This window comes from Orcinus orca, chromosome 4, assembly GCF_937001465.1.
Source record: "Orcinus orca chromosome 4, mOrcOrc1.1, whole genome shotgun sequence".
Classification (NCBI taxonomy): Eukaryota; Metazoa; Chordata; class Mammalia; order Artiodactyla; family Delphinidae; genus Orcinus; species Orcinus orca.
This window is the reverse complement of record NC_064562.1, coordinates 101,922,508-101,947,064: the sequence shown is the minus strand read 5'-3', so window position 1 is coordinate 101,947,064 and position 24,557 is coordinate 101,922,508. Positions and strand designations below refer to the sequence as shown.

General features: G+C 39.3%; 1 protein-coding gene across 2 annotated transcripts in view; it reads left to right on the top strand.

Moving 5' to 3' along the window:
* TBC1D19 (TBC1 domain family member 19) overlaps positions 1-24,557 on the top strand; it is a 154,284-nt gene that overhangs the window by 112,298 nt on the left and 17,429 nt on the right. For both annotated transcript variants that reach the window (XM_033421626.2, XM_004266216.4), the window contains 3 exons: positions 3,055-3,139; positions 6,153-6,197; positions 22,315-22,347. In XM_033421626.2, the coding sequence (XP_033277517.1) occupies positions 3,055-3,139; positions 6,153-6,197; positions 22,315-22,347 (163 nt within the window). The remainder of the gene's footprint in view (positions 1-3,054; positions 3,140-6,152; positions 6,198-22,314; positions 22,348-24,557) is intronic.

The following is a 24,557-nucleotide window of genomic DNA, read 5'->3' as shown; positions in this document are numbered from 1 at the left end:
ATTCTCTAGTTGCGGTGAGCAGGGGCTACTCTTCGTTGCAGTGTGCAGGCTTCTCTTTGCGGTGGCTTCTCTTGTTGTGGAGCACAAGGCATGCGGCCTTCAGTAGTTGTGGCACGTGGGCTCAGTAGTTGTGGCTCGTGGGCTCTAGAGCACAGGCTCAGTAGTTGTGGCACATGGGATTTGTTGCTCCGCGGCATGTGGGATCTTCCCAGACCAGGGATCGAACCCGTGTCCCCTTCATTGGCAGGTGGATTCTTAACCACTGCACCACCAGGGAAATCCCTTATTTTATAATACTGAGAGAAAGTAGAGTATAGAACAGTATGCATAATCCTATTTTGTTGGAAAAATTTATGTATGTATGTATAAGAACAGCCCGGAAGGATATACATCAAAATATTAACACTGGTGAGATTGTGGGTCTTCTTTCTCCATTTTTTAATTATCTCTATTTCTAATTTTTTTCTTATTTTTATCATAAACATGTATTGCTTGCATAGTCTTTTAATATATAAAAATAAATCAGCAGCAATGGTTGGTATGTATCTCATGACTGCACCTGACTGATGCCCAGTCTCCATATCTATCCTGTTTCTAAAGCTGGGCCCCTTTCTTGTGTCTTGAACTCATGGTTCCCCTCTCCATTCACTCCTGCTGCTAGTCAAGCCCTGATTTTGTTCCCCAGTTCTGTTAACTGGGCTTCTGCCTTTTTCTGTTATTCCCGAATCCTTTTCTCGGTAACATCTTTTGAATCCCAGGACTTCTAACACCAGGACCTAGATTTCCTGTCACTCACTAATCACCTTCCTGGGGATTGGTCCCCTGCCTCCAGGCTGGTATCAACAATCCAGTTCCTCGTACTGGACATCTTTGATTTTGACTTTCTGCCCTACCTATTTTCCTTTCCAGGTAGAGTTGCCATATCTACCTGCTGGTCAGAACAACCAGCTTCTAACCTGTGCTGGGCTGCCACTTGTTCTACTGCTGCTAATCCCTTTTAGATACCATGAGTTGCCTTCCCTCCCACCCTGACATGCCCACTGCTAGCTGCTGCATCCCAGCAATGAGCCTAGTTCCAGTTTCCTGCACTTTTCAAACTTCTCTGTGCCATCGTAGTTACCTAGGGTCCCCACTCTACACATCTTATCTTATTAAATTTCTTCAAGTTGGTTCTTTTTTGCAGATTAAAAATACACTAAAAGAATCAACTGGTCAACAACACTAATCATTAGAGAAATGCAAATCAAAACTACAGTGAGGTATCACCTCACACCAGTCAGAATGGCCATCATCAAAAAATCTACAAACAGTAAATGCTGGAGAGGGTGTGGAGAAAAGGGAACCCTCTTGCACTGTTGGTGGGAATATAAATTAATACAGCCACTATGGAGAACAGTATGGAGGTTCCTTAAAAAACTAAAAATAGAACTACCATGTGACCCAGCAATCCCACTACTGGGCATATACCCTGAGAAAACCATAATTCAAAAAGAGTCATGTACCACAATGTTAATTGCAGCTCTATTTACAATAACCAGGACATGGAAGCAACCTAAGTGTCCATCGACAGATGAATAGATAAAGAAGATATGGCACATATATACAATGGAATATTACTCAGCCATAAAAAGAAACGAAATTGAGTTATTTGTAGTGAGGTGGATAGACCTAGAGTCTGTCATACAGAGTGAAGTAAGTCAGAAAGAGAAAAACAAATACCGTATGCTAACACATATATATGGAATCTAAAAAAAAAAAAAAATGGTAATGGAGAACCTAGGGGCAGGACAGGAATAAAGATGCAGACGTAGGGGCTTCCCTGGTGGCGCAGTGGTTGAGAGTCCGCTTGCCAATGCAAGGGACACGGGTTTGTACCCCAGTCTGAGAAGATCCCACATGCCGCGGAGCGGCTGGGCCCGTGAGCCATGGCCGCTGAGCCTGCACGTCTGGAGACTGTGCTCCGCAATGGGAGAGGCCCGTGTACCACACACACACAAAAAAAGATGTAGACGTAGAGAATGGACTTGAGGACATGGGGAGGGGGAAGGGTAATGTGGGACAAAGTGAGAGAGTGGCATGGACATATATACAGTACCAAATGTAAAATAGATAGCTAGTGGGAAGCAGCCACATAGCACAGGGAGATCAGCTCAGTGCTTTGTGACCACCTAGAGGGGTGGGATATGGAGGGTGGGAGGGAGGTGCAAGAGGGAGGAGATATGGGGATATATGTATATGTATAGCTGATTCACTTTGCTATAAAGCAGAAACTAACACACCATTGTAAAGCAATTATACTCCAATAAAGATGTTAAAAAAAAAAAAGAATCACCTGGTAGTTAGTAACTTGCATTTTCTGCAGTTGTTTAAGGTTTAGGTGACTAACAGTGAGAAATCTTTGGATGAACTTTGCCCATCACACTTGGTATCTACTGTAACACTTACCACGGGTGTACCAATAGAGGGCACTCTTCCCATTGAGAGGCACAGTACTGAACTTAAAAGATTCTACCTCAGTGCCTCTCAAGCAGAAGTAGCGATGAATTACCTGTTATAAAACAGTGCTTATATATATATGGAATCAAAAAAAATGGTTCTGAAGAACGTAGGGGCAGGACAGGAATAAAGACGCAGATGTAGAGAATGGACTTGAGGACACGGGGAGGCGGAAGGGTAAGCTGGAACGAAGTGACAGAGTGGCACTGACATATATACACTACCAAACGTAAAATAGATAGCTAGTGGGAAGCAGCCGCATAGCACTGGGAGATCAGCTCTGTGCTGTGTAACCGTCTAGAGGGGTGGGATAGGAAGGGTGGGAGGGAGACGCAAGAGAGAAGGGTTATGGGGATATATGTATACGTATAGCTGATTCACTTTGTTATACAGCAGAAACTAACACAACATTGTAAAGCAGTTATATTCCAATAAAGATGTTAAAAAAAATAAAAAGTACACAAGTTAACACAACATTGTAATGCAACCATATCTCAATACAAAATAAAGGGAAAAAAACAGTGCTTAATTGTTTGTTTTTTCCAATGTTGTACCCAGGTATTACTTTGTTTCTCCCGAGATACATCTGTGTTGGGTCACTTTGCATACAACAGCGCTTCACCACCGAAATCATACATAAGAGGTAAAATTTTAGTATATAAAGGAAGTATTCTTTAACACTTACATAATCATGCCAAGACTGTTTATTTTATAGCATATATTGGTTGTCAAAATTTTTGTTGTAAATTATTTAATAAGATGTCTCTCAGGTTATTGTAACTATCTTTCACTCCCACTTAAATCAGTGCCCAAGCCACTTAACGCAGATCACAGGAAAGTGGTTCCCCAAAACAGCATTTAAAATTACTTCTTCATTTTTCCTGTTTGCTCTCTCCTCTGTTGCTGTTTTTGCCATATCTGTTGACTTTTACTTACCCTTCTAACTATGAGTTTATCAGTTGAATTTGCTTTTTCTTTTTTTTGCTTTCTTTATTCCTTCTCTCAAAATGTTACACCACACTTAAAGTTTGATATAATTTATATGCTATTAGCTTTCTTAATTCTATTTTATTGCTTTCTTCTCTTTATCACTAGCTGCCTACAAGATAATGCTATTTCAGTATCCTTCTATCACCTGGCAATTGAACTAATTTCAGCTGGAAGCCTTTCCCCGATTTCTCCTTTTTATTAAGTAGTGAACACCCAGCACTGGAAGCTTATAAGCCTATTGTGTATGGTCATTCTGCTATTCCCATAAAGAAAGATGCTGTTTGTCCTGTATCTCCTAAGTCCAACCGTCTGCCTGATTACTACAACCCCTGCCCTAAGACAGGCCCACATTGCCAGTGCTGGGATCAGGCTCCCCCCACTTGGGGGCTCTCTTGGTTACATTGCTTCTATACTGAATTGATAGAAGCATTTGGTTTACTTGTTTGTTTCTTTCACATCATCTGCTGAAAAACTGATTATAGAACTTATCTAATGGACTTACCTCTAAATTCAGCCAAATTTTAATTCAGCCCTCCATCAGTTGATCCTGTCTTAACCTAGCTAACTTTGATTCTCTGTTTATTCCACATTATCCCACTTTCATTCTAAGCCTCTATATATTCCCTAAACATGGAAAGATTCCCACTCCTCCACCCCCAAAATCATAGGTTCTTGAAGAACTAGCCTATATCTCACAGTATCAGAAAAACTCAGATTATTTCCTTCTATGTAGGGAAAAACCCAATTCTTTCCTACTGTGTTTTGCTCCTGTGTTTTTAATTTACTACTCACACAAAGCACTTCACTTCTGACACTTTTGGTCACACATATGTGGGGAGTTTTCCCCACAATAACAAGCTAGTCTTGACATCACCTGGGTGTCCTGCAGTTTAACTCAATTCTAACACTGTCTACCTAGAGATGGTGTCAGATCCCACAGGTTAAGGACTCAATCCTCACATACATACACACACACACACACACTTCAGACACCAGTCACAAGCTTAGGTCATCATCTGTGCTTCTGACCAACTGGCTTTAGACTGGACATTCCAACAACCCTCTCCTTGGGTTTGACTGATTTACTAGAGAGGCCCACAGAACTCAGGGAAACACGTACTAACATTTACCAGTTGGTTAAAGGATATGATAAAGAATACAAATGAACAGCCAGATGAAGAGGCACATAGGGCTACGCCTGGGAGGGTCACAAGCATAGAAGCTTCTGTCCCCATGGAGTTGGAGTGCGTCTTCTTCCCAGCGTTGATGTGTTTGCCCACCTAGAAGCTCTTCAAACCCCCTACTTCTGGGGTTTTATGGAGTCTTCCTCACAGAGGCATGATCAATTATTAAACTCCATTTCCAGTCCCTCTGGAGTATGAGGGGGTGGGGCTTCTAATCAAGGCTTGGTCTTTCTGGTGACCAGCGCCCGTTCAGAAGCCCACTCAGAGTCACCCCAATACAATGAAAGATGCTCCTAATGCTCTTATCACTTAGGAAAGTACAAGGGTTTCAGGAGCTCTGTGCCAGCAACCAGGGGCAGAGACCAATATACATTTTCCATTGTCTCCAAGTCCACCAACCCATCATCAATTTCCCTCTCCTCGAAACCTCTAAAGCACTTAAAGGCTGTGCCAGAAAACTTAGCAAACATATCTTAATGTTTCCTGTTTTAGTCTGGATTATAAGCCACATGGTTCAGACACCGTATCTCATATCTACTCTGTTTGCCTCTCGGCACCTAGCCCAGTATTGGGTACCCAGCAGATATTCTCTATCATCCATCCATCGACCTACCTACCCATCTATCATTTCATTCTCTTCTTACTCACAAGATCAATCCTTGTTGTCTCCACCCTAACCTAAACTGCTCATGCAGTTCTTCATTTCCTCTCTCCCACCATTCCCAACCAAAAAAATTTTTTTAATTAAAAATCTTACCTTAAAGCCAAAGTGCAAAAACGCATGTGACTTTTCAGTAGACTCAACAGTGTTAGAAAAACTGTCAAGATAAGAGCTACCTACTTTTTCCCACCTCAGTAGAAGGTGGGAAAAAACTCAGACCTTTGAAAGTTTTGAGGAAAAACTTTTTAAAACTCACTTAAACATTTAATTATGGTGAATATACTTTAATTTTCTGAGATAATCCTGATTTCAAATATTTAGCCTCATTCTCAGACCATATCAATTGTTTAGGAATTCAGAAAATATTACCACCATATAGTGAAAGACATTTAATTTTAACTTTTTAGCTCATTCCATAAAATGTAAACTAATGAGGTGTTGCAAAGCTTAGGACTTACTTTAATGACTAGACTAGAATTACTTATAATTAACACAACAATTCTAGGCTTACAAATAGATGCTGCTCTTCTTAAGTGCTTAAGGAGCTTGAAAACGTTTGTTCTTTTAATTATTTTGTATCACTTACCTTGTAGTGCTTAAGTTTGTATTATTGACTTTAGTTGATGAAAGGATTTGCTAATACCAAAAGATTGGCTGGCATATTTTCAAATTAATTCCATATCATAAAATGAAATGAAAGGAGATTGTACTATAGTAGTTTATAAATTCCATTAATTTTTAGTATATTCACAAAATTAATTTTTAAAGTTTTTTCTATTTTATCTAATCATATTGGAACTCTCTATGGTTTTCTCTTACAGGAAAACTAGGACTAGAAGAATATGCCGTCTTTTATCCACCAAATGGTAAGAGCAATGCTATTCCTCCCTCTAGTGGGAAATAGGAAAATTACAACTTTTATAATAGCACTGTGACTTCTTATTCTCTATCTTTAAATGGATAATAATTTATCATCTAAAATAAACCTTCTATAGAATAACTATTCTAATTAATTTCATGTTTGTGGTAGTTTTTTGCTGAACTGTGCGTATCCTTTCTGATTTTCCTTGAGACCAGTAGTAGCATTTGTGAGAAAGCTAAGAAGACTCAGGTGTCTAAGTCCAGGGTGCTTAGCTTTCCTCTGAAGGACATTAACTCGTCCGTCTAGGACCTTCCTTTTGGCTTTATTGGAGCAGTGCCCTAATGAGTGGGTTGCCTTGTGTTGCACTTTATTGTTCTCATGATTTGACAAGTGTAATATTTATGAAATAAAAATATTTCAAGAAATACGTCACTGAAAAAAGTATGTTTTGATTAAAGTGATCAAATGTATAGTGACCTCCTTGAATATCATTTCTTTGAGATTATCAGATAGTTTTAAGATATGCTCCTTGGAAAAGCAATATATAGCAGTCCTTATTATGATACTATAATGTTGCATCCTGAAGAAGTTCTTTTACTCCAGCAGAGTTAAGAACATGGGCTTTGTAATCCTGCAGACCTGGGTTCAGATCCCAGTTCTGCCAACTCACCCTATGACCTTGGGTAAGTTATACACCTTCGCTGAACTTCGGATTTGTCATCTATAGCACATGGGTAACAGATTAAAGGAGATAACACTGTATGACACAGCACCGGATGTGTAGTGATTGCTCACAAAATGCAGCTGATACAAGTTGCGTTTAGCTTCTTTACTGACCAGCCCATCTGGAACTCATCCTTGGCTTTCATGGCACTGTCCTCTCCTTGTACCTCTCAGTGTGCTGTCCCAGGTTCCTTCACAGGCTAGCCTCCTCTGTCCCTCGTTAAGCACTGGCATTCCAATGTCCCACCCCACTCTTGTTCTGCTGCTCTTTTTTTTTTTCTGCTTCTCTTCTTTTCACACATTTTCCTAGGACTTCTTATCTGCTCTCTTGCTTCTATTTGTTAACTACTCTAAAAGTGATATCTTCAATTCTGACTTCTACATTACTTAACTCAAATTTAACCTGAACTAATTACTCTTCATATGCCCACTATTTAAAAAAGAAAAACAACAAAGGCAAACTTAAATTTAAAAAACAAAATGACAGCAACAAGATAAACCAAACACTGTCCTCTTTCTCTCTCCCGTTAATTGTACTGTCATTTAACCAGTAATTCAAGGTCTAAAATCTGGTAGTCATCCTTGATTCCTTTCAATCTTGGACCCCTTTCATCTAATAAATCACCAGGATCATCCAATCTTATCTTCAAACTACATCTGGAACCCTCTCTACCTCACCATAACTACTACCTTGCCCTCATTCAGGCTTTACTATCTCTAGTTTATTCATTGCAACTGACACCTAACTTGTCTCCCTTCCTCCAGTCTTTTCTAGCTTTTCTCTGTCTTTTACAATGCTGTCTCAGTTATACAGCTAAAAGGAAAATCTGAAAATTGCCGTTTTTCTCCTTAAAGTTTTATTAATGGCTCCCCATTTCTTTATAGGCAATGTCCAAGCCTCTCAGCATGGCATAAGACAACCTCTCTTGACTCTGGCCCCTATTCAGTCTAACTCCTAGCTTCATTTCTCACCATTTCCCATTTCACTTTTTTTTTTTAATTGCAACAATATCAAATTATTAATTCTTCACACAAACACAGCTACATACTCTCAGAAAAGCACTATGCTGCTTTCCTACCTCATGACTTCTGTTCCTATGCTTGTAATAGCACATTCAACATGTCTTCACCTGGCTGCCCTCTGGTTCAGCTCAGGCATGATCCTCTCCAGGAGACTTTCCTTGGAACCCCAGGTGAGGTTAAGGGCCCTTCCTCTAGGCTCCCATAGTACCCAGTGTGATTACCTTCGGTATCTCTTACTATATTATCTTGGCATTAATTGTCTATGCTTTATCTCCCCCTCTAGATTGCAAGCCTCTTGAGGTTTAGGGCCATATCATTCATTTTTGCTCCTCCAGTATCTAGCTATAGTAGGACCTTAATGAGTATTTATTTGAGCTAAATTAGAGGCTTTTTAATCTTAACATTTATGTGTAAACTTTGTTACATCTGTCTCCCCAGAAAATTAATTTTCATATAACTTTTTATATTTATATAAGAATCAGAAAATAAGAAAAAATAAATACCTCTGAAAGGCCAAATGAAATGTCCGTGGAGTCAACTTTCTTTTCTCTATTCATATATAGGAGAGCTTTTCCAACTTAGTTTAGAATATATTCGCTTTTACTTGACACACGTGCCTAACAAACTTGGTTTGCTGGTTTTTATGACCCCTGTAACAAAAGAAGTACAGAAAGAAACTGATATACATAGGAAAAATGATTAACAACAGTAGAAGTGAAAATCAGAGACCTCACAAAGGAAAATAGAAAAGCTATAAAACAGCATATAAAAGCACTCCTGCAAATAGGTCTGGGACCATTTCATGTAAAAGTCAATAACCCTCCACCCTTTAAATAAGTATCATTGCATTGCAACATATTATAGTAATTTAAGACTTTTATAATGAGCTAAGGCACCAAGAAAAAAATATTGCTATAACAATAATAGTAATAGTAGTCACAGCAGTAGCAGCTAACATTTTTCCATGCAGAACTATATACTAAGCAGTGTGCTAAGTACATCCCATGTATTAATTCATTTAATCCTTACAAGAACCTTCTGAGGCAGCTACTAGTATTATCCCTATTTATAGATAAAGAAGCTGAGGCAGGCTTCCCTGGTGGCGCAGTGGTTGAGAGTCCGCCTGCTGATGCAGGGGACACGGGTTCGTGCCCCGGTCTGGGAAGATCCCACATGCCGCGGAGCGGCTGGTCCCGTGAGCTATGGCCGCTGAGCCTGCGCGTCCGGAGCCTGTGCTCCGCGGCGGGAGAGGCCACAGCAGTGAGAGGCTCGCGTACCGCAAAAAAAAAAAAAAAAAAAAAAAGAAGCTGAGGCACAGAGTGTTAACTTGCCCAGCTGGTGAGCGGCAAAGCCAGGCTTTGAACCCAAGTTCTTTGACTTCAGAAAAGAAGTCAGACTTTTTTTAAAGAAAACGTTCTTTTTTAAGAAAAAAAATATGTTTAGCATTTATTTTAGCCTGCGTTGGGTCTTAGCTGCCGCACGCGGGAACTTCGTTAAGGCATGCAGGATCTTTCATTGCGGCACACAGGCTCTTTGTTGCAGTACGCAGGCTTCTCTCTAGTTGTGGCGTGCGGGTTTTTCTCTTCTCTAGTTGTGGCACGCAGGCTCCAGAGCATGTGGGCTGTGTAGTTTGCGGCACGCAGGCTCTAGTTGAGGCGCATGAGCTCGGTAGTTGTGGCATGGGGGCTTAGTTGCCCCGAGGCATGTGGGATCTTAGTTCCCGACCAGGGATCGAACCTGAGTCCCCTGCATTGTAAGGCAGATTCTTTACCACTGGACCACCAGGGAAGTCCCAAGAAGCAGTATTCTTAATCACCATGCCCTACTACCTCAGAAAAATGTTACTGAGTTCATTGTAGTATCTTTTAGAAGAAAATTAAGCGGTTAATATATTGAAAATTTTGATGTATATAACAGGTTCTAGAAACAGTTTCATCCAGAAAAAAAAATAGTTTAATGTTTAATGGAATAAACCCATTTATTATAAGCTTATGAAAGAAAAATGCTACTGAATTTTGGAAAGAGAAGATTGTGGTATTTTAATTTACCCACCTTTTTTGATTCAAGATCTGTATTTTCCCCTCTGGCATGAGAAAGCTGCACCAGGAATGTGGGCAGTTGTCTGTATAGCCACCAAAGTAGAGAGTGGGGGGTAGTAGGTGGGTAAATTAAAAGCTGTTCATAAGCTGTTCATAATCTTAATACTTAAGTATCATTTCTTGTCTCTGGTTGTTTTAGAACCTTACCAGAATCAGAGGAGATTCTTCTCTGGGGATTGATTCTGAAACTGCAGAACAAGAAGAGACAAAGAGCAGTCAGCCCACTGTCCCTTTGCTCTTTACTCAAGGCAATACCACCCAACATTTGTATATTACCCACCCTGTTTTTCAACCTCTGCCAAAGACGGGATTACTTTGAAATCTCAAGGACACCTCTCCCACTGCCACCAAAAGTGGCCTGGCTTTCGTGGTCACAGGGGCTCACCCAGAGAGCTTTGCCTGCAGCTCATTGACACACTGTCCACCCCTGACCCGGAAGCTGCTTAAATGGGGACAGAGGTTTGCTCACGCACTTCCCCACCTGTGATCTCCTTTCCTAGGATGGAAATAACAGGGCATCATGGCATCGGACATTACCCTGTCACTTTATTTGAAGCCTTGTCAGTGGAAAGACTTTCTCTAGTAGATTTATTAAACAACTGGTGAGCAAAAATTTCTGAGCTGAAGGAGACTCCTCACAGGAAATTTTTAAGCTTTTCTTGTTTTTATTCTTTGTTCAACATGTATAACTTTATTTATTCATTTAATAAATACTTATTAAAGGACACAGATAAAGTACCTGCTGCCAAGGAGCTTCCATCCTAGTGAGGGAGACATACAATAAACAAGTACATAAGTAGCTACCGTAAATAAATAACTCTGAAAATAATTTCAGAGAGTGCCGTGAACAATTAAAGGGAACAGAAATTGATAGTAGGTAGGGAGGTGGGGGAAGGGCACAGCTATTGTAGATAAGGAAGTCAGAAAAGATGCCTCTGAGGAGGTAGAATGTGAACAGAGCCCAGAATGTGCAGAGTGAGCTGTGCAAAGGAGGAGGAGAGCACTCCAAAGGGAATGCAACATGTTTAAAGTCCTAAGAGGAACATACTTGATGAACTAAAGAACAACAGGATGGCCAGTGTGACTCATGAGAGTGAGCAAAACATAAACTGGTACAAGGTGAGGTGAGAGGTAGACAGGGGCCAGGCCAGTTAGGGGGACAGTTGTTCTACAGTTTTGTCTAGTAAGTCCAATGTCTGGACTCCCTTAGAGGCAGTTTCTATTAATTTCTTGTTTTGCTGTTAATAGACTATACTTACTTCTTTGCATGCATAGTAATTTTTTTGCTGTTGATAACTGGATATCTTGAGCATTACATTGTGGTAACTCTGAAAAATCAGATTTTCTCCCCTCCCCAGAACTTGCTGTTGCTTGTTGTGGGTTGTAGTTTTTTAGTGACTTTTCTAAACTGTTTTTGTACAAATTATCTTTTTTTGTATTGAGTGCCCCCTGAAGTCCCTGTTCCATTAGCTTAGTGATCAGTTAGTGATTTGACAGAGATTTCCTTAAATGTCTGAAACTAAAATCAGTCTTCACTGATATACTCTGTGTAGGGAGTACTCCTTCAAGGCTTAGCCAGGCCATTTACGGCTCTGCCTTAGCTTTCACTTCCTGCTTGCACATGGCCCAGAAATCAGGCAGAAATGAAAGCTGAAGTTCTTCTCAGGTCTTTTCTAGATTCCCCTCATTACAGAGGAGCTTTTCAAAGCCTTTATCCCTCCATATTTATGCCTCTCCAATCTCTTCCTTCCGAGGCTTTTCAGTGTGCCTAGTCCTTGCCCCATCTGTTATCCCTTGCTGCCCCAGGTGGCTAAGGCTAATACATTTGCTTTTATTAAAAATAAATAAATAAATCTGATAAATATCACCTGGCTGGCCACTTTAGCCCAATCCCTCAGGTAGCTACTAGACAGGTCAAAACACACAACCACAATTTTTTGATTCAAGATCTATATTTTCCCCTCTGGCATGAGAAAGCCGCACCAGGAACGTGGACAGTTGTCTTTATAGCCACCAAAGTAGAGACTGGGGGGGAGTAGGTGGGTAAATTAAAATACCACAATCTTCTCTTTCCAAAATTCCATAGCATCTTTCTTTATTAAGTATTTCCTTGGTTGTTGTAAGTTTTTTATTAGATTCCAGAATTCAAAAAAGTTGATTCTAACAGTTCTAGCCAGTTTAACCATTGCTATAGCGGAGGGATGGTGTTTTAGAGTTTTCTATTTCACTCTTCTCAGTGACATCTCTCCTCCAGTTCCTGATGAATATCTTTAAAAGATCATCCTGACTACTATGTAGAATAAAAGCATAAGCTCCAAGAGAACAAGGACCTTAATAGTTTGATGACCAATATTATCTAGCATCTAGAATCATGCATGGCATAAAGTCACTGCTCAGGAAACATTATTGAATGAGTGAGCTAAGGAATGAGGGAATGAATGTAGAAGGATATAGAGGAGCAAGAATAGAAGCAAGGAGGTGAGACTTATAGGAAAAATATACATAGATCTGACTGAGACTTAAAATAAACAAACATCATAATTTGCTAATACCATTTGTTTCCTACAAGACAAAATAAGTAATTGCTAGTGAACATTAGGGAGAGGAGTGTTAGGACTCCAGAGCAGTGGTTCTCCAGTAAGGGCAATTCCACCCCCTTACCCTCCAGGGACATTTGGCAATGTCTGAAGACACTTCTGGTTGTCAGAGGGGAGGGATATACTACCAGTATCTCCTGGTTAGAGGCCAGGGTTGCTGCTAAACGTCCTACAGTGTGCAGGACAACCCTTCACAACAAAGATTAGGAAAGGCTCTTGGAAGAAATAACAAAAATATCTCATTTAAAATCTGCCTGCAAGTGTCAGGTTGATAAATAGCAGTGTAATTTGTTATCTAAATTAATTAAATAAATTAAAAACATCACATAATCCAAAATTCATGTCATGTGTAACTTTGGACATAAGTTGAAAAACTAATTATTTGAAGTATCATTTCTAGATTGATATTTAAACATGGTTATGTTCTGATGTTTTGGGAACTTTTAACTACTAAATTTAATAAACTAACAAAGTCATATTCTGAAGTTCCAATTCAGAAAGATAACAGAAATAGCTAGAAAACAATTTGACCATTGTCCTGATCCCTATGCTTACTGACCTGTAGGCTACATGTGAAATGAGAATAAACAGAGGAAATGATTATTTCAACATTGAATTAAATAAATTGTACTAAGTAATCCCAAATGAAAGAGTGTAAAAATTTGCTTTCAACTGGAATGATGTTAAAGTGAATCAGATGTGAGAGTTATGGTACAACTATAAACGCTAAGTATTAATAGAGACAGTGAGGAAATGAAGGGGAAATATTTAGTAGGTGCAAAGCTCATTGATATTTGGGGTGTTTTCTGAGTCATATTTACTATTTATATGTCATCTAGTTCAAGATTTATTTTTGTTGATGATGTTTACCATTCTGGACTATGTCAAAGGCCCATTAAATCATTACTTTATAAAGTTATTTCTATTGAATGGAGTAGGCAGTTAGTATTTTAGACTTTCTTCAGTTAGATAGAGGTAGGCTAGGATCTTAAAATAATCACTTATAGCAGACTTGTAGAACTCTGAGGCCAGATTAACGGTGGTGTCCCAAGCATCCCAGTGCCTCTTGGATGAAGGCCAGGTGGCTGAAAACTTGGCCCTTGAAAGACTGAAGTGGTGAGAGGGAAAGGAAAGGATTTTGAAAAACTGGTCAAGAACATGACAGCCTCTGAGATCAAAGAAATGTTTTAGGTGGTATGTGCCCTGGAGTGTTAATGAATTCACTGCTTCTTATGCCTCCTACGTTTGTTTGCCAGAATCTGACATTGTCCTTCTTCAACAGAGCAAACTATGTACGCTCTTCTGGAATCCTAAGCCCTGGTTAATCTTGATTAAGCAGAAGTGAACCTTTATTTAATACTGACAAAATTTTTTTTTCCCTTAGGTTTAAGCTGATACTTAAATGTGGTACTCTCCCTTCTGAGAGCATAAAATAGCTATAGTTAGTGAGCATCTGCTGTGTACTGAATACTGTACTGGTACGCTTTAAATACATTAACTCGTTGGTGCTTTAGTACAACCCAGTGAAGTTAGTAGTATTTATCTCCATTTTCAAAAATGAAAATAGAGACTCAGAGAGTGTTGGTAACTTTCCTGGAGGCACACAAGACTCGAATGCATGTCTGTATGACTTTGTGGGCCATTTATAATTTCAACACTGAGTTATTGAGAACCTCCTGTCCTATAAGTTAATTGCTTATTCATAAATGAATCTAATACTTTAATATCTTATTTATAAGCTATGATTATACTTATAAATCCTTGAATTTCCATCATTAACAACATATATTGAACATCTCACTTGTAGAAAATACCATGCTGGATGCTGAAGATGATACACAGTATGAATTGTGGCCCTTGCCTCAAATAGCTTATAACCTAGCTGCTTATAGAGCAGCTATAGATTTCAGGACTTGGGGGAAATATGGTGAAAGTGTGATTAACCATGGGTCATCTTTTTTTTTTTTTTTTTTGCGGTACGCGGGCCTCTCACTGTTGTGGCCTCTCCCGTTGTGGAGCACAGGCTCCAGACGCGCAGGCTCAGCGGCCATGGCTCACGGGCCCAGCCGCTCCGCGGTATGTGGGATCTTCCCGGACCGGGGCACGAACCCGCGTCCCCTGCATCGGCAGGCGGACTCTCAACCACTGCGCCACCAGGGAAGTCCTACCATGGGTCATCTTAATACATGCATCCCTTTTGCTTCTTGGCAGTTCACTAATTCATTCACTCTAACTTTCCTAATGAAAAGCGCTCTGTCTTGATTAAGGTATTCCTATACTTAGGACATCTTTAATTAATATTTGTAGAAGATGAAAATAATAATAGTAAGGTCTTCATTTCTGACTACTTTAACATGCTTGTTTAAAGGTTTCTTCAGTACTTAATAGAGGAAGGAAAAATTGTTTTTGCATAAGAATATAGGGGTTTTGTATAATAGCAACCTGTTTTGATATTTAGTATTTAGAAAGATATAATGTATACTTATATTTTTGTAAGGTACCAAAATATGCCTTCTATTTATGAACTTATTTTTCTCTCTTAGTTTTTCTTTCACATGTCAACATGATTAGGCGAAGATGAACTTTTAAAATTATGTTAAAAGTTTATAATCAATAAAGGAAATAAAATGAAGCCGCAATTAGGGAAGATAGAAAAAAGATGGGTGTTCACAGGAAGAAAAAGGGACTCAACCAAAGATAGAAACAGAGAGAGAAATTAAAGAAGAAAGATGGTCTTTGGACCCTCCTAAGTATTCCATTGAACTAGAGCTGGTGGCTATAGTGTCATTAGGAATATTGACTTTCAGTGTGTGTATCTAATCTGGTTTTGAACTTTTTTGTTTTTAGAAAGCAAAAAACTTTTAAGTTGGTAAAGAATCTTAACCATTGGAAGATTCTCATATGTCCAGTTTTCTTCACATCTCACAAATTTTTCTGTATTTGCCCTAGACATAATCTAGACATAGAACTCTACAGTTAGATGATATTTCAGAGACAATCTTAGCCCCTTTTAATGACAGTCAATTACTGAAGCTCAGGAGGTTTGATGATTTTGCTAAGGTTACCCAGCTGGTTTCTGATAAGCCCACAGTGGAATCCTGATCTCCCGACTAGAGACCAATAAATTTCTTGCTCCTTCTCTATTCATCATTAACTTACCCATCTACCCATTCATTCAGCAAAACTATATTCATTATCAACTATGTGGCGTCATAAAATGCATGCAAAGATGAATAAAACATATTTCCCGTCCTCTGGAGCAATTTGTCAAACAGCTAATGATAACACTAAACTGTGAAATTATAATGATGGAAATGTGAACAAAGTGCCATGAGAATGCAGAAGAATGAGGATTTAATTATGATTAAGAGATTTGGTATGTTTCTCTGAGACGTTACTTGTCCTTAGCAAGGTTTTGATAGACATTAAAGCAATTCATGGTACAGAATTACCAAGTTCAAAGCTACCAAAGTATGAAAGTGCATGATGAGTTCTGACGATGATGATAATCTAGTGTGGCTGTACCACAGTAGGTATAGAGTCAGGTAGATATATCTCAGGTTGCCATCGTGAATGGTTAAGATCAGATCAAGGTTTTGAATTTCACTCTGTAGACACTTAGCCTATATTATAAGGCTAGAATGTGAATTCCATAGATACAGAGAAAATGTTATATTCATTTTAATCTCTCCAGAGGCTACAGAGTAGGTTTTTAAACACTGATTAATCGTGTGAGTAGGAACTCAGCAAATACTTGGTGGATGGATGAATGGTCAGAGGAAAATCCTCGATAGATGTAGAGGTCTTTTTCGTGGTCTCATCAACCTTTCTAGAAGATAACCATTTCTGAACCATTACGAAAGTTTGTTGGAGGGCAGAGAGTTTTGGTAAAGGGATACCAATTAGGACGCTCTTGCAGGACCATAGGTAATAGTTCATCAGAGCCTGAACTCAGCCCTGGCAGTAGGAAGGAAGCGAACAGTTGAAAAATGGTAGAGGTAGATTCTCTAGGACTGCATATATTCATTCCATAAACATTTAATGAGTGCCTTTTATATTCGGGGCAATAAGCTTGCCTCTGGGAATAGAGATAAATAAGGAATAGTTTTTGTACTCAGGTAATTTATTTCACTGGAAGAGAGAAAAACAAAAAATGATTGTATGATAAGAGAATGAAAACATCATTTGTTAAGTACTGACTTTGCATCAAGTGTTGTGCTAGGCATGTAACATACATCATCTTATTTAATTTTCACAACTTCATTGGTATTGTCCTCATTTTGCAGCTGTAGGAAAGTCTGTTCCTAATTTTTGCAGGGTCCAGGGCAGGAGTGCAATTGGAAGCCCACCTACTATAAGTCTAGATTTTTAGAAGTTATAAATCAGACTAATAAACTGATAAGTAAAGTCTACTTTGTTTTCTTGTCTTGAAAAATATACCTTTGTAACAGTCTGGAAGGCCAGTTTCAGATTCAGAATTCTTAGACTCCTCAGAAGTCCCTAGCTTATGGTATCCCTCACCCGCTTCTTATCTATGACTCTACCCCACACCTGGACAGACTTCATGCATGTGGACCCACTAGCCTGCAGGTCCAAGCTCTGTTCACATCTTCCAGAAATAACCATCCTTTGCCCACCTCTCCATCCTGAGGATAGCACCCATCAAGAAGGTAGCTCCACCTAAGAGGTTGTGCAGACCCTGGAAGCTGGCTAGGAGCCTTTGGGCTGGGAATTTCAGAGTCTTGGGTGTCTGGGTTGTGGTCTGAAAGGAGGGACATGAACTCTGGGTGAGGGGTATAGTCAGAGGAGGGCCAGAGCAGGGCCCTTACTCCAAGGCCCCCTGCCTTGGTCTAAGAGCAGTACTGGATAAGGAAACAGGTTAAGTAAGCACCCTAAGTGTACACAGGTAGAAAGTGGAACCAGAATTGCTCAGGTCTGTCTAGGCTCACAGAGGTGAAAGGGTACCTCAACCAGTCAGGGCAAATCAGCTGATACAAGAGTACTGATTAATGAATGATTGGGGGTAGAGAGTCAGGGGCTGTCAGGGAGATCTTTCTAGGAGGAGTATTGTTTAAAATCTCGAAGGGGGCCTCCCTGGTGGCGCACTGGTTAAGAATCCACCTGCCAATGCAGGGGACACAGGTTCGAGCCCTGGCCCGGGAAGATCCCACATGCTGTGGAGCAACTAAGCCCATGCGCCACAACTACTGAGCCTGCACTCTAGAGACCATGAGCCACAACTACCGAGCCCGTGTGCCACAACTACTGAAGCCCACGTGCCTAGAACCTGTGCTCTGCAACAAGAGAAGCCACTGCAATGAGAAGCCCGCGCACCTCAACGAAGAGTAGCCCCCGATCGCCACAACTAGAGAAAGCCTCGCGCAGCAATGAAGAACCAAAGCAGCCAAAAATAAACAAATTAAATAAATAAATTTATTTTTAAATAAATAAAATAAAATCTCACAGGGGTGGGGCTGGGACACAGCTAGAGGTGTAGGAAAGCATGGCCTACAGCCCTTGTCCTTAAGCCCCAGAGGCTGAAGGGTTGGCAATCAGTTTGGCAGGGTTAGAGTTGTGCTTGCGGGGTAGGGAAGAAAACTGAAGCTGCTGATTTTAGACTGTGGCTGAATCCTGAAGAGTTAAGCGTTCTTTTTCTTAAAGGGACAGGAAAGGAGCACAATCACATTTAGGTATAAGGGCTGAGGGAGGACTAGAAAGCAAAGATGACTCAACGCTTTCTTCCGTGAAGCCTAGGGAGGGAAGGAGTTGTTTACAGAGCTAGGTAGTCCAGAAGGAGGCGCAGGAAACTGGGTTTTTACTGTTTGAATTACAGGTTAATAATGAGAATACTGGTGGAAGGAGAGAGAAAACAAGTATGACAGAGTCTTGGAAAGTAGCTACATTTAAGGAGTGTGCGGAAGAGAGAACTAGTCCAAAAGACAACAAAACAAAAACAACAACTGAGCAGCAGAAGTTTCTGAGGCAGGGAGCCTGATCTGCACAGCGTCATCAGTGCCTGGTGGGCTCAAGTTTGAGAAGGAACGTTCAGTTGCTAGGGGGCCAGGACACACACAGAGGGGAGATGCCTGGATTCAGCCATCAGGAGTTGGGGTGAGAGGGGTGGAAACCAGTTTAAGGAATTGGGGATATATATAATGTGGAAATAAAGGAAGTTACTTTGAATAGTTTTTTACAAGTTAAGCTTGGCTTCAAGGAAAGAAGAGAGATTAGAGATTTGTTTGATGGGAAAGTAAGGTTCAGGGAAGAAAATGGACAAGTCCCCCTCCTCCTCTTCTTTGGTGTCATTATTATTAGCAAGGGTATTTGTAATATCTTTGGCTGAAAGGTTGCAGTGAAACAGGAGGGACTGGAGAGAGGAGTACTTTGATAGGACCTACCCACGCCTTGCCTCTGCTCCTCCACTAGCAGGGGTGAGAGCCGATGCCACCACTCTCCGCCTTCAGGCCATTGACCTCAGGAAGCTTATCCCGGTTCACAGCAATCGCCATGCGAAGCCCAGGGCTTCCGGTCACCTCTTACCAGGTGACTCTCGTCTACTTAGCTTCAGTGGCTCTTTTATCAGTAAGACCTCCTCCCTCCCCCAGCCTTTTCCTCTCTCTCCCCCTTCCCTCCATTATTTCTCTTTGTGGCACTTATCACTGTCTGACATACATTCACTTACTTTATCATGACTTTCCTGTCCCTAATAAAAAGTAGGCTCCAGACCTCAGAACAGTGTCTGGCACAGAGTAGAGGCTCAATTCCTATTTGTTGAATGATGCACACAAAAGGGTGAGGAGGAAAACTGATGGGGCAGGATTCCAAAGCAGAGGTTGGCAAACTTTTCTGTAAAGGGCCAGATAGTAAATATTTTAAATTTTGCTGGCCACAAACATTCTCTGCCACATATTCCTCTTTGTTGTTTTTTAAAATAATCTTTCAAAAATGTAAAATCCATTCTTAGCTCACAGGCCAAACATAGACAAGCCACAGATCTGACCATAGCTTCTGTGAGAGAAAGTGAGGGAAACAGGATTAAGAACACAGGTGAAGATGGTAGCTCTGAAAAAGAAAAAGGAAGAAGCATCTTCCTCCAAAGACCTCCCTAAAGGGAAGTGAGAAAACAGATGAAATGTGTGAAGAACGTTCGAGGTAAAGAACAGACAAGTGAGAATTTATGTCAGTGGCATCAGCCTCCCAGAGAGGAGGGAAGTGAGTTCTGCAGTTGAGTGTGAAGCACTTGAAGAGCAGGAAGGTTCTGAGAGAACAGGGTGGCTCATCAAACAGAGATAAACAGGGAAAATGATAAACAGCACAGAATTCAGACACAGTTGGACAACATGATCTGTGGTGTGTTCTAGAAGACTAGGGAAAAATGGGAAAAGGTAGATCCTGAGAATTACAGCTTGTGAAATTTAAGAGTGTTGCAGCACAAAATTCTAAAGGTGGTTGACCTGGCATACTAGTTCAGAATAATGTTGGATTTTCCTCATACTTTTTTTGATAAAATTACTTCTAGAATCATCAAAGAAATATGAGCTAATTTGTGAATAATAATATCAATAATTAACTTTTATTGAGTCTAAACTATTTATTTATTAATGGCTGAGCTACAGTCATTATCTCATTTAATCATTTATGTAGTTCTAGCATTGTCTCTGATTTACAAGATGAGGAAACTGAAGGTTAGGGGATTAAGGAACTTACCTAAAGGCACACAAAGTTCTTAAACAACAGAGCTAGATGAACCCAACCAAGTCTGTCTGATATCTGGTCTGTGTTCTTAACTTACCACAATAGGGTGCTGATCAATGAATTACTATCAGTATGGAAGGAGGTCTCTAGTGACAAGTCCTGTCCTCACTCTTTTTTCCTTTTTTTTTTCTGCGGTTCGCGGGCCTCTCACTGTTGTGGCCTCTCCCGTTGGAGAGCACAGGCTCCGGACGCGCAGCCTCAGCAGCCATGGCTCACGGGGCCCAGCCGCTCTGCGGCGTGTGGGATCCTCCCAGACCGGGGCACGAACCCGTGTCCCCTGCATCGGCAGGTGGGCTCTTAACCACTGCACCACCAGGGGAGCCCCGTCACTCTGTCTTGTTCAACATTTTTATAGTGCTCTAGATGAGGACATAGATAGTGCATTTATCAAACTTTCCAGCAATGTGGACCCAGGAAGAAGAGGGAATACATTAGATAACAGGATGAGAATCCAGGATTATCTCAAATTGGAACAGTTCACCAAAGAGGAAATGTAATAGAGATAAGAATACAGTTCTTTACTTAGGTCAGAAACAACTGCACAAGTGCACTGTGCTTTAGCTGTGGGGTGTGTAGGGAGGAAAAATGCTTAAAAGCTTTCATCACCTCACTTTAAGGACTGTCGTAAACTACAGCTTGTCCAGAGAATAGAATAGAGAAGGTATTCAGTCTGAGGAACTGTTAAAGAAACTCATAAAGTCTCAGAGCCAAAAAAAAAAAAAACCAAAAAACAAAACAAAACAAAAAACCCAACCTGGTGGTGATGGGGGCGGGGGAGAGAACAGCGTCCTCCAGTATTTCTGAAAGTTTTCACAGTAGATAAATTAGGTGTGTTCCATGTGACCCTTGTGGTCAGAACTAGGAAACATAAGTGGGGATTACAAGGAAAGATAAATTAGGTGTGTTCCATGTGACCCTTGTGGTCAGAACTAGGAAACATAAGTGGGGATTACAAGGAACCAGAGTCTCACTCTGTATGAGAAATAACTCCCCCCAAATTAAACCTGTTCAAGATTGTAATTGGTTGCATTGTGAATGAATGTGCCCCCTATTGCTGGATGTTTTAGACTGAGACTGAACTATCATTTGTTAGAACTTACCCTAGGTGACCTCTGAAGGCTCTGCCAACACTAAGTTTTTGCCTCTGAACATGTCAGATGAATGAAACGTTTCTGTGCTATTTTTCAAAAAAGTAAACTCATCTTTCTTTTGTGTTTGCAACCTGATTTAGTACTGTGTTAGATCTATGGTGGTGTTTATATTACAGAGCTTCCATTTTGAACCTAAGCTGTACGAGTTCTAATTTTTCACTTAGACTGTGACAAGATGTTTAGCATACCAAGTTAGGCTTCAAGTATGTTCTTCTAAATGGATGTGCACTTTACTTGTGTATAATTCTTGCCAAAGATTACACTGAATTTGTACCATATTCCTGCCAATATTTTTTCTAAACCACATCCTGTGATGTAATTTGTGGTAAGTTTATAAGGGAATGCATCTATATAAGAGGTGCCTTGAAATGCTCACTTATTTTTTAACAGATTGGACTCCAGTATATAGGATGAAGTTGCTTCAAGAAGGACTTAATCTATTGACTTCCTGAGACCGTTATAGTTAGTTCTTAAACTTAGTTCTGTGATCTGCCTTGTTCTGTTTTTTGTAACACATATTCACAGTCTCAATTTTCAACTTTATCAATAGAAAGTTAACTGGATATATATTGAAAACCTCTAGATTGCTTTTCTAAAGGTATTAAAAAGCCTATCGTTTTGTTGGTGACCCATCACTAAGTCTTTCTGACATGCATGAACAAAGTTGAAGCAAAAATAGGAAACCTCACTATTTTTGGCTTTAATCCTCTGAAGTTTACCTAATAATTCAGTGGGTATACTAATTGAAAAGAAATACTTTTTTATTTTTTTAGGTGTAATCCCTTTTCATGGATTTTCAATGTATGGTAAGTTGGGCTTTAAAATATTCACTGTTTTTATTACACTTTGGAAAATTAAACATGAAAATCACACTTTATATTACATCAACCACACACTTAACAATGTTATTGTGAACATTTTTAAACATTGGATTTGATATCTGTTTATATGTCCAATTAAAAGTTTTTTCAAATAAAGGGTCATCATAATTGCTCAGATGGCGATTGCTTGTCAAATTAGAATTGAACATACCAGGAAAATGGTTCTGTGGTTTTCCATTTTCTAATTCAATGGAACTTAGAGCCACACATTGATATTTAGTTCTAATAGATGTAAAATGAGATTGCTTAAATTCCTAAACTAATTCTCATAAGTCTTTAAAAAAAAATAATAGGTCAGAAAGAATGCAAAGGGAGGGACAACACTGAGTGTGAGTTCATAATTTCTCCAGACTGGCTGGTGTGCACAGCAACAATTACATTGAAGCATCCAGTCATCCTGAGGCACACGTGACAAACGCATGTGCAGGTTTGAGAGCCCTGAGCACCTTTGTGTCCTCACGTATCATTGAATGAGGAATGCAGGAAGCGTAACAAAGATTAGCAAGAGGAAGAATGCTCTATGCCTTAAGTGCCACTTAATTTTTAAATTTTCATGCATTACATATTAGCTTGTTGAAGATTGTTGTCCCAACTATTCCTACTCCCCAACCTTTAGACTAAACAGAAATATACAGTAATGTTTACTTTTGTAAAAAGAATCAGCGATAAATTAACACTTTTCTTTGTAAAAAACCCCTCAAGTGTTCCGCATCAGACAGTCATCGTGAATGACATAATATAAAACCTTTAAAACCAGCATACAATGAAAAGGATTTAAAGTGCCTAGGAATTCTGCATTATGCTGCCCTTGGCTTTATTCTCTTGAGCAACAAAAATTTCATAATGTAACACATAATGTTATAGTGAGGTTCCAGCATATTTCTCTTTTATAAATATGTGAGGAATTTAAAATAGAAAACCTAAAAAGGTTAAGAATATAAATTTTTACCTTTAATAATAAAAAATGTTAGCCCTTTTATTCTTTTATTTTGATAATTCCAACTGCAAGCATTTTTCAAGTAATTAGTTTTTAAAAGATGTACTTGAGCGATTTGGAGAACAGTTAATAACGTCAGGAAAGTTTAAATCTTCTAACAACTCTCAGGGTACAAAATACATCTTTGACTCCTGCCTATTCACATTTCTGGTTGTTTTAATAGGTTAAAGTTTATACACCCAAGGGGGAAAAGTTCGCTAAGGAAATAGGTGATGCAAAATGTTTAATATACAGTTTATACTATTTTAGAAAAATATGTTAAGCATCCACAAATACTTTAGAGCAGCGACCACTTATTTAGAACCAGTATACTAGCATAATTGCAACTTATCCCCAGGATCTCTACATAGTACTAGGCCATTTTAGTTTTAGTTACTGTATTTCTTTAAAATTATAATACTTTCCTCTTTTAAAAATTTATTCAAAACTTTTCTCTAATTTAAACTGGCCTTATCCTTTCCCACATATGTAGATTAATGAAGTTTTTATTGTAGGTATAGTATATTATGATTTCATAAATAAATTCCTATAGTGCAGTATGTAATTGGTTAAAAGGATGATGAGCTCATTCATTTTTATGGAAGAACCAAATAGGGAAAGATGCTTAAAATGGAAAATAAAGTCATGTAGAAGATTTTTTACATATTATATGTAATGGACTAAAACTTTTCCATTTCATAGCTATATAAGGGAATTCAACATCACCAATTGTGGCATCTTGAATAATAACTGATTATAACGTTTTCTATATTATATATGTTTATAGAAAAGTGCTGATTTTAAAATTCTCTTTCATTCCTTCACTGGAAATGATCATTAATGATTACTGAATCTTTAAAACCTTTAGATTCAAATTATAAGTTTTTAAATAGCAATAACTTAAGAAGTTGGAGGGGAAAATATACATCATCACAAAAAGTAAATGAATTCCAAACCTTCATTTTGAATTTGTAATAATACCATGTATTTGTGCCACATTGCTTTTTCTTAGGTTGTTGCAATTAGAATGAGAGTTATTCTTTTTAAATGTATAGAATACCTCAGTTGGGGCTATTTAAATAAGTAGGAATTTATTTTGATAGTAAAATAATTTTTTAAAATTAGTTTTGAAGTGAAAGGACATGGCTGTTAGTTTTTA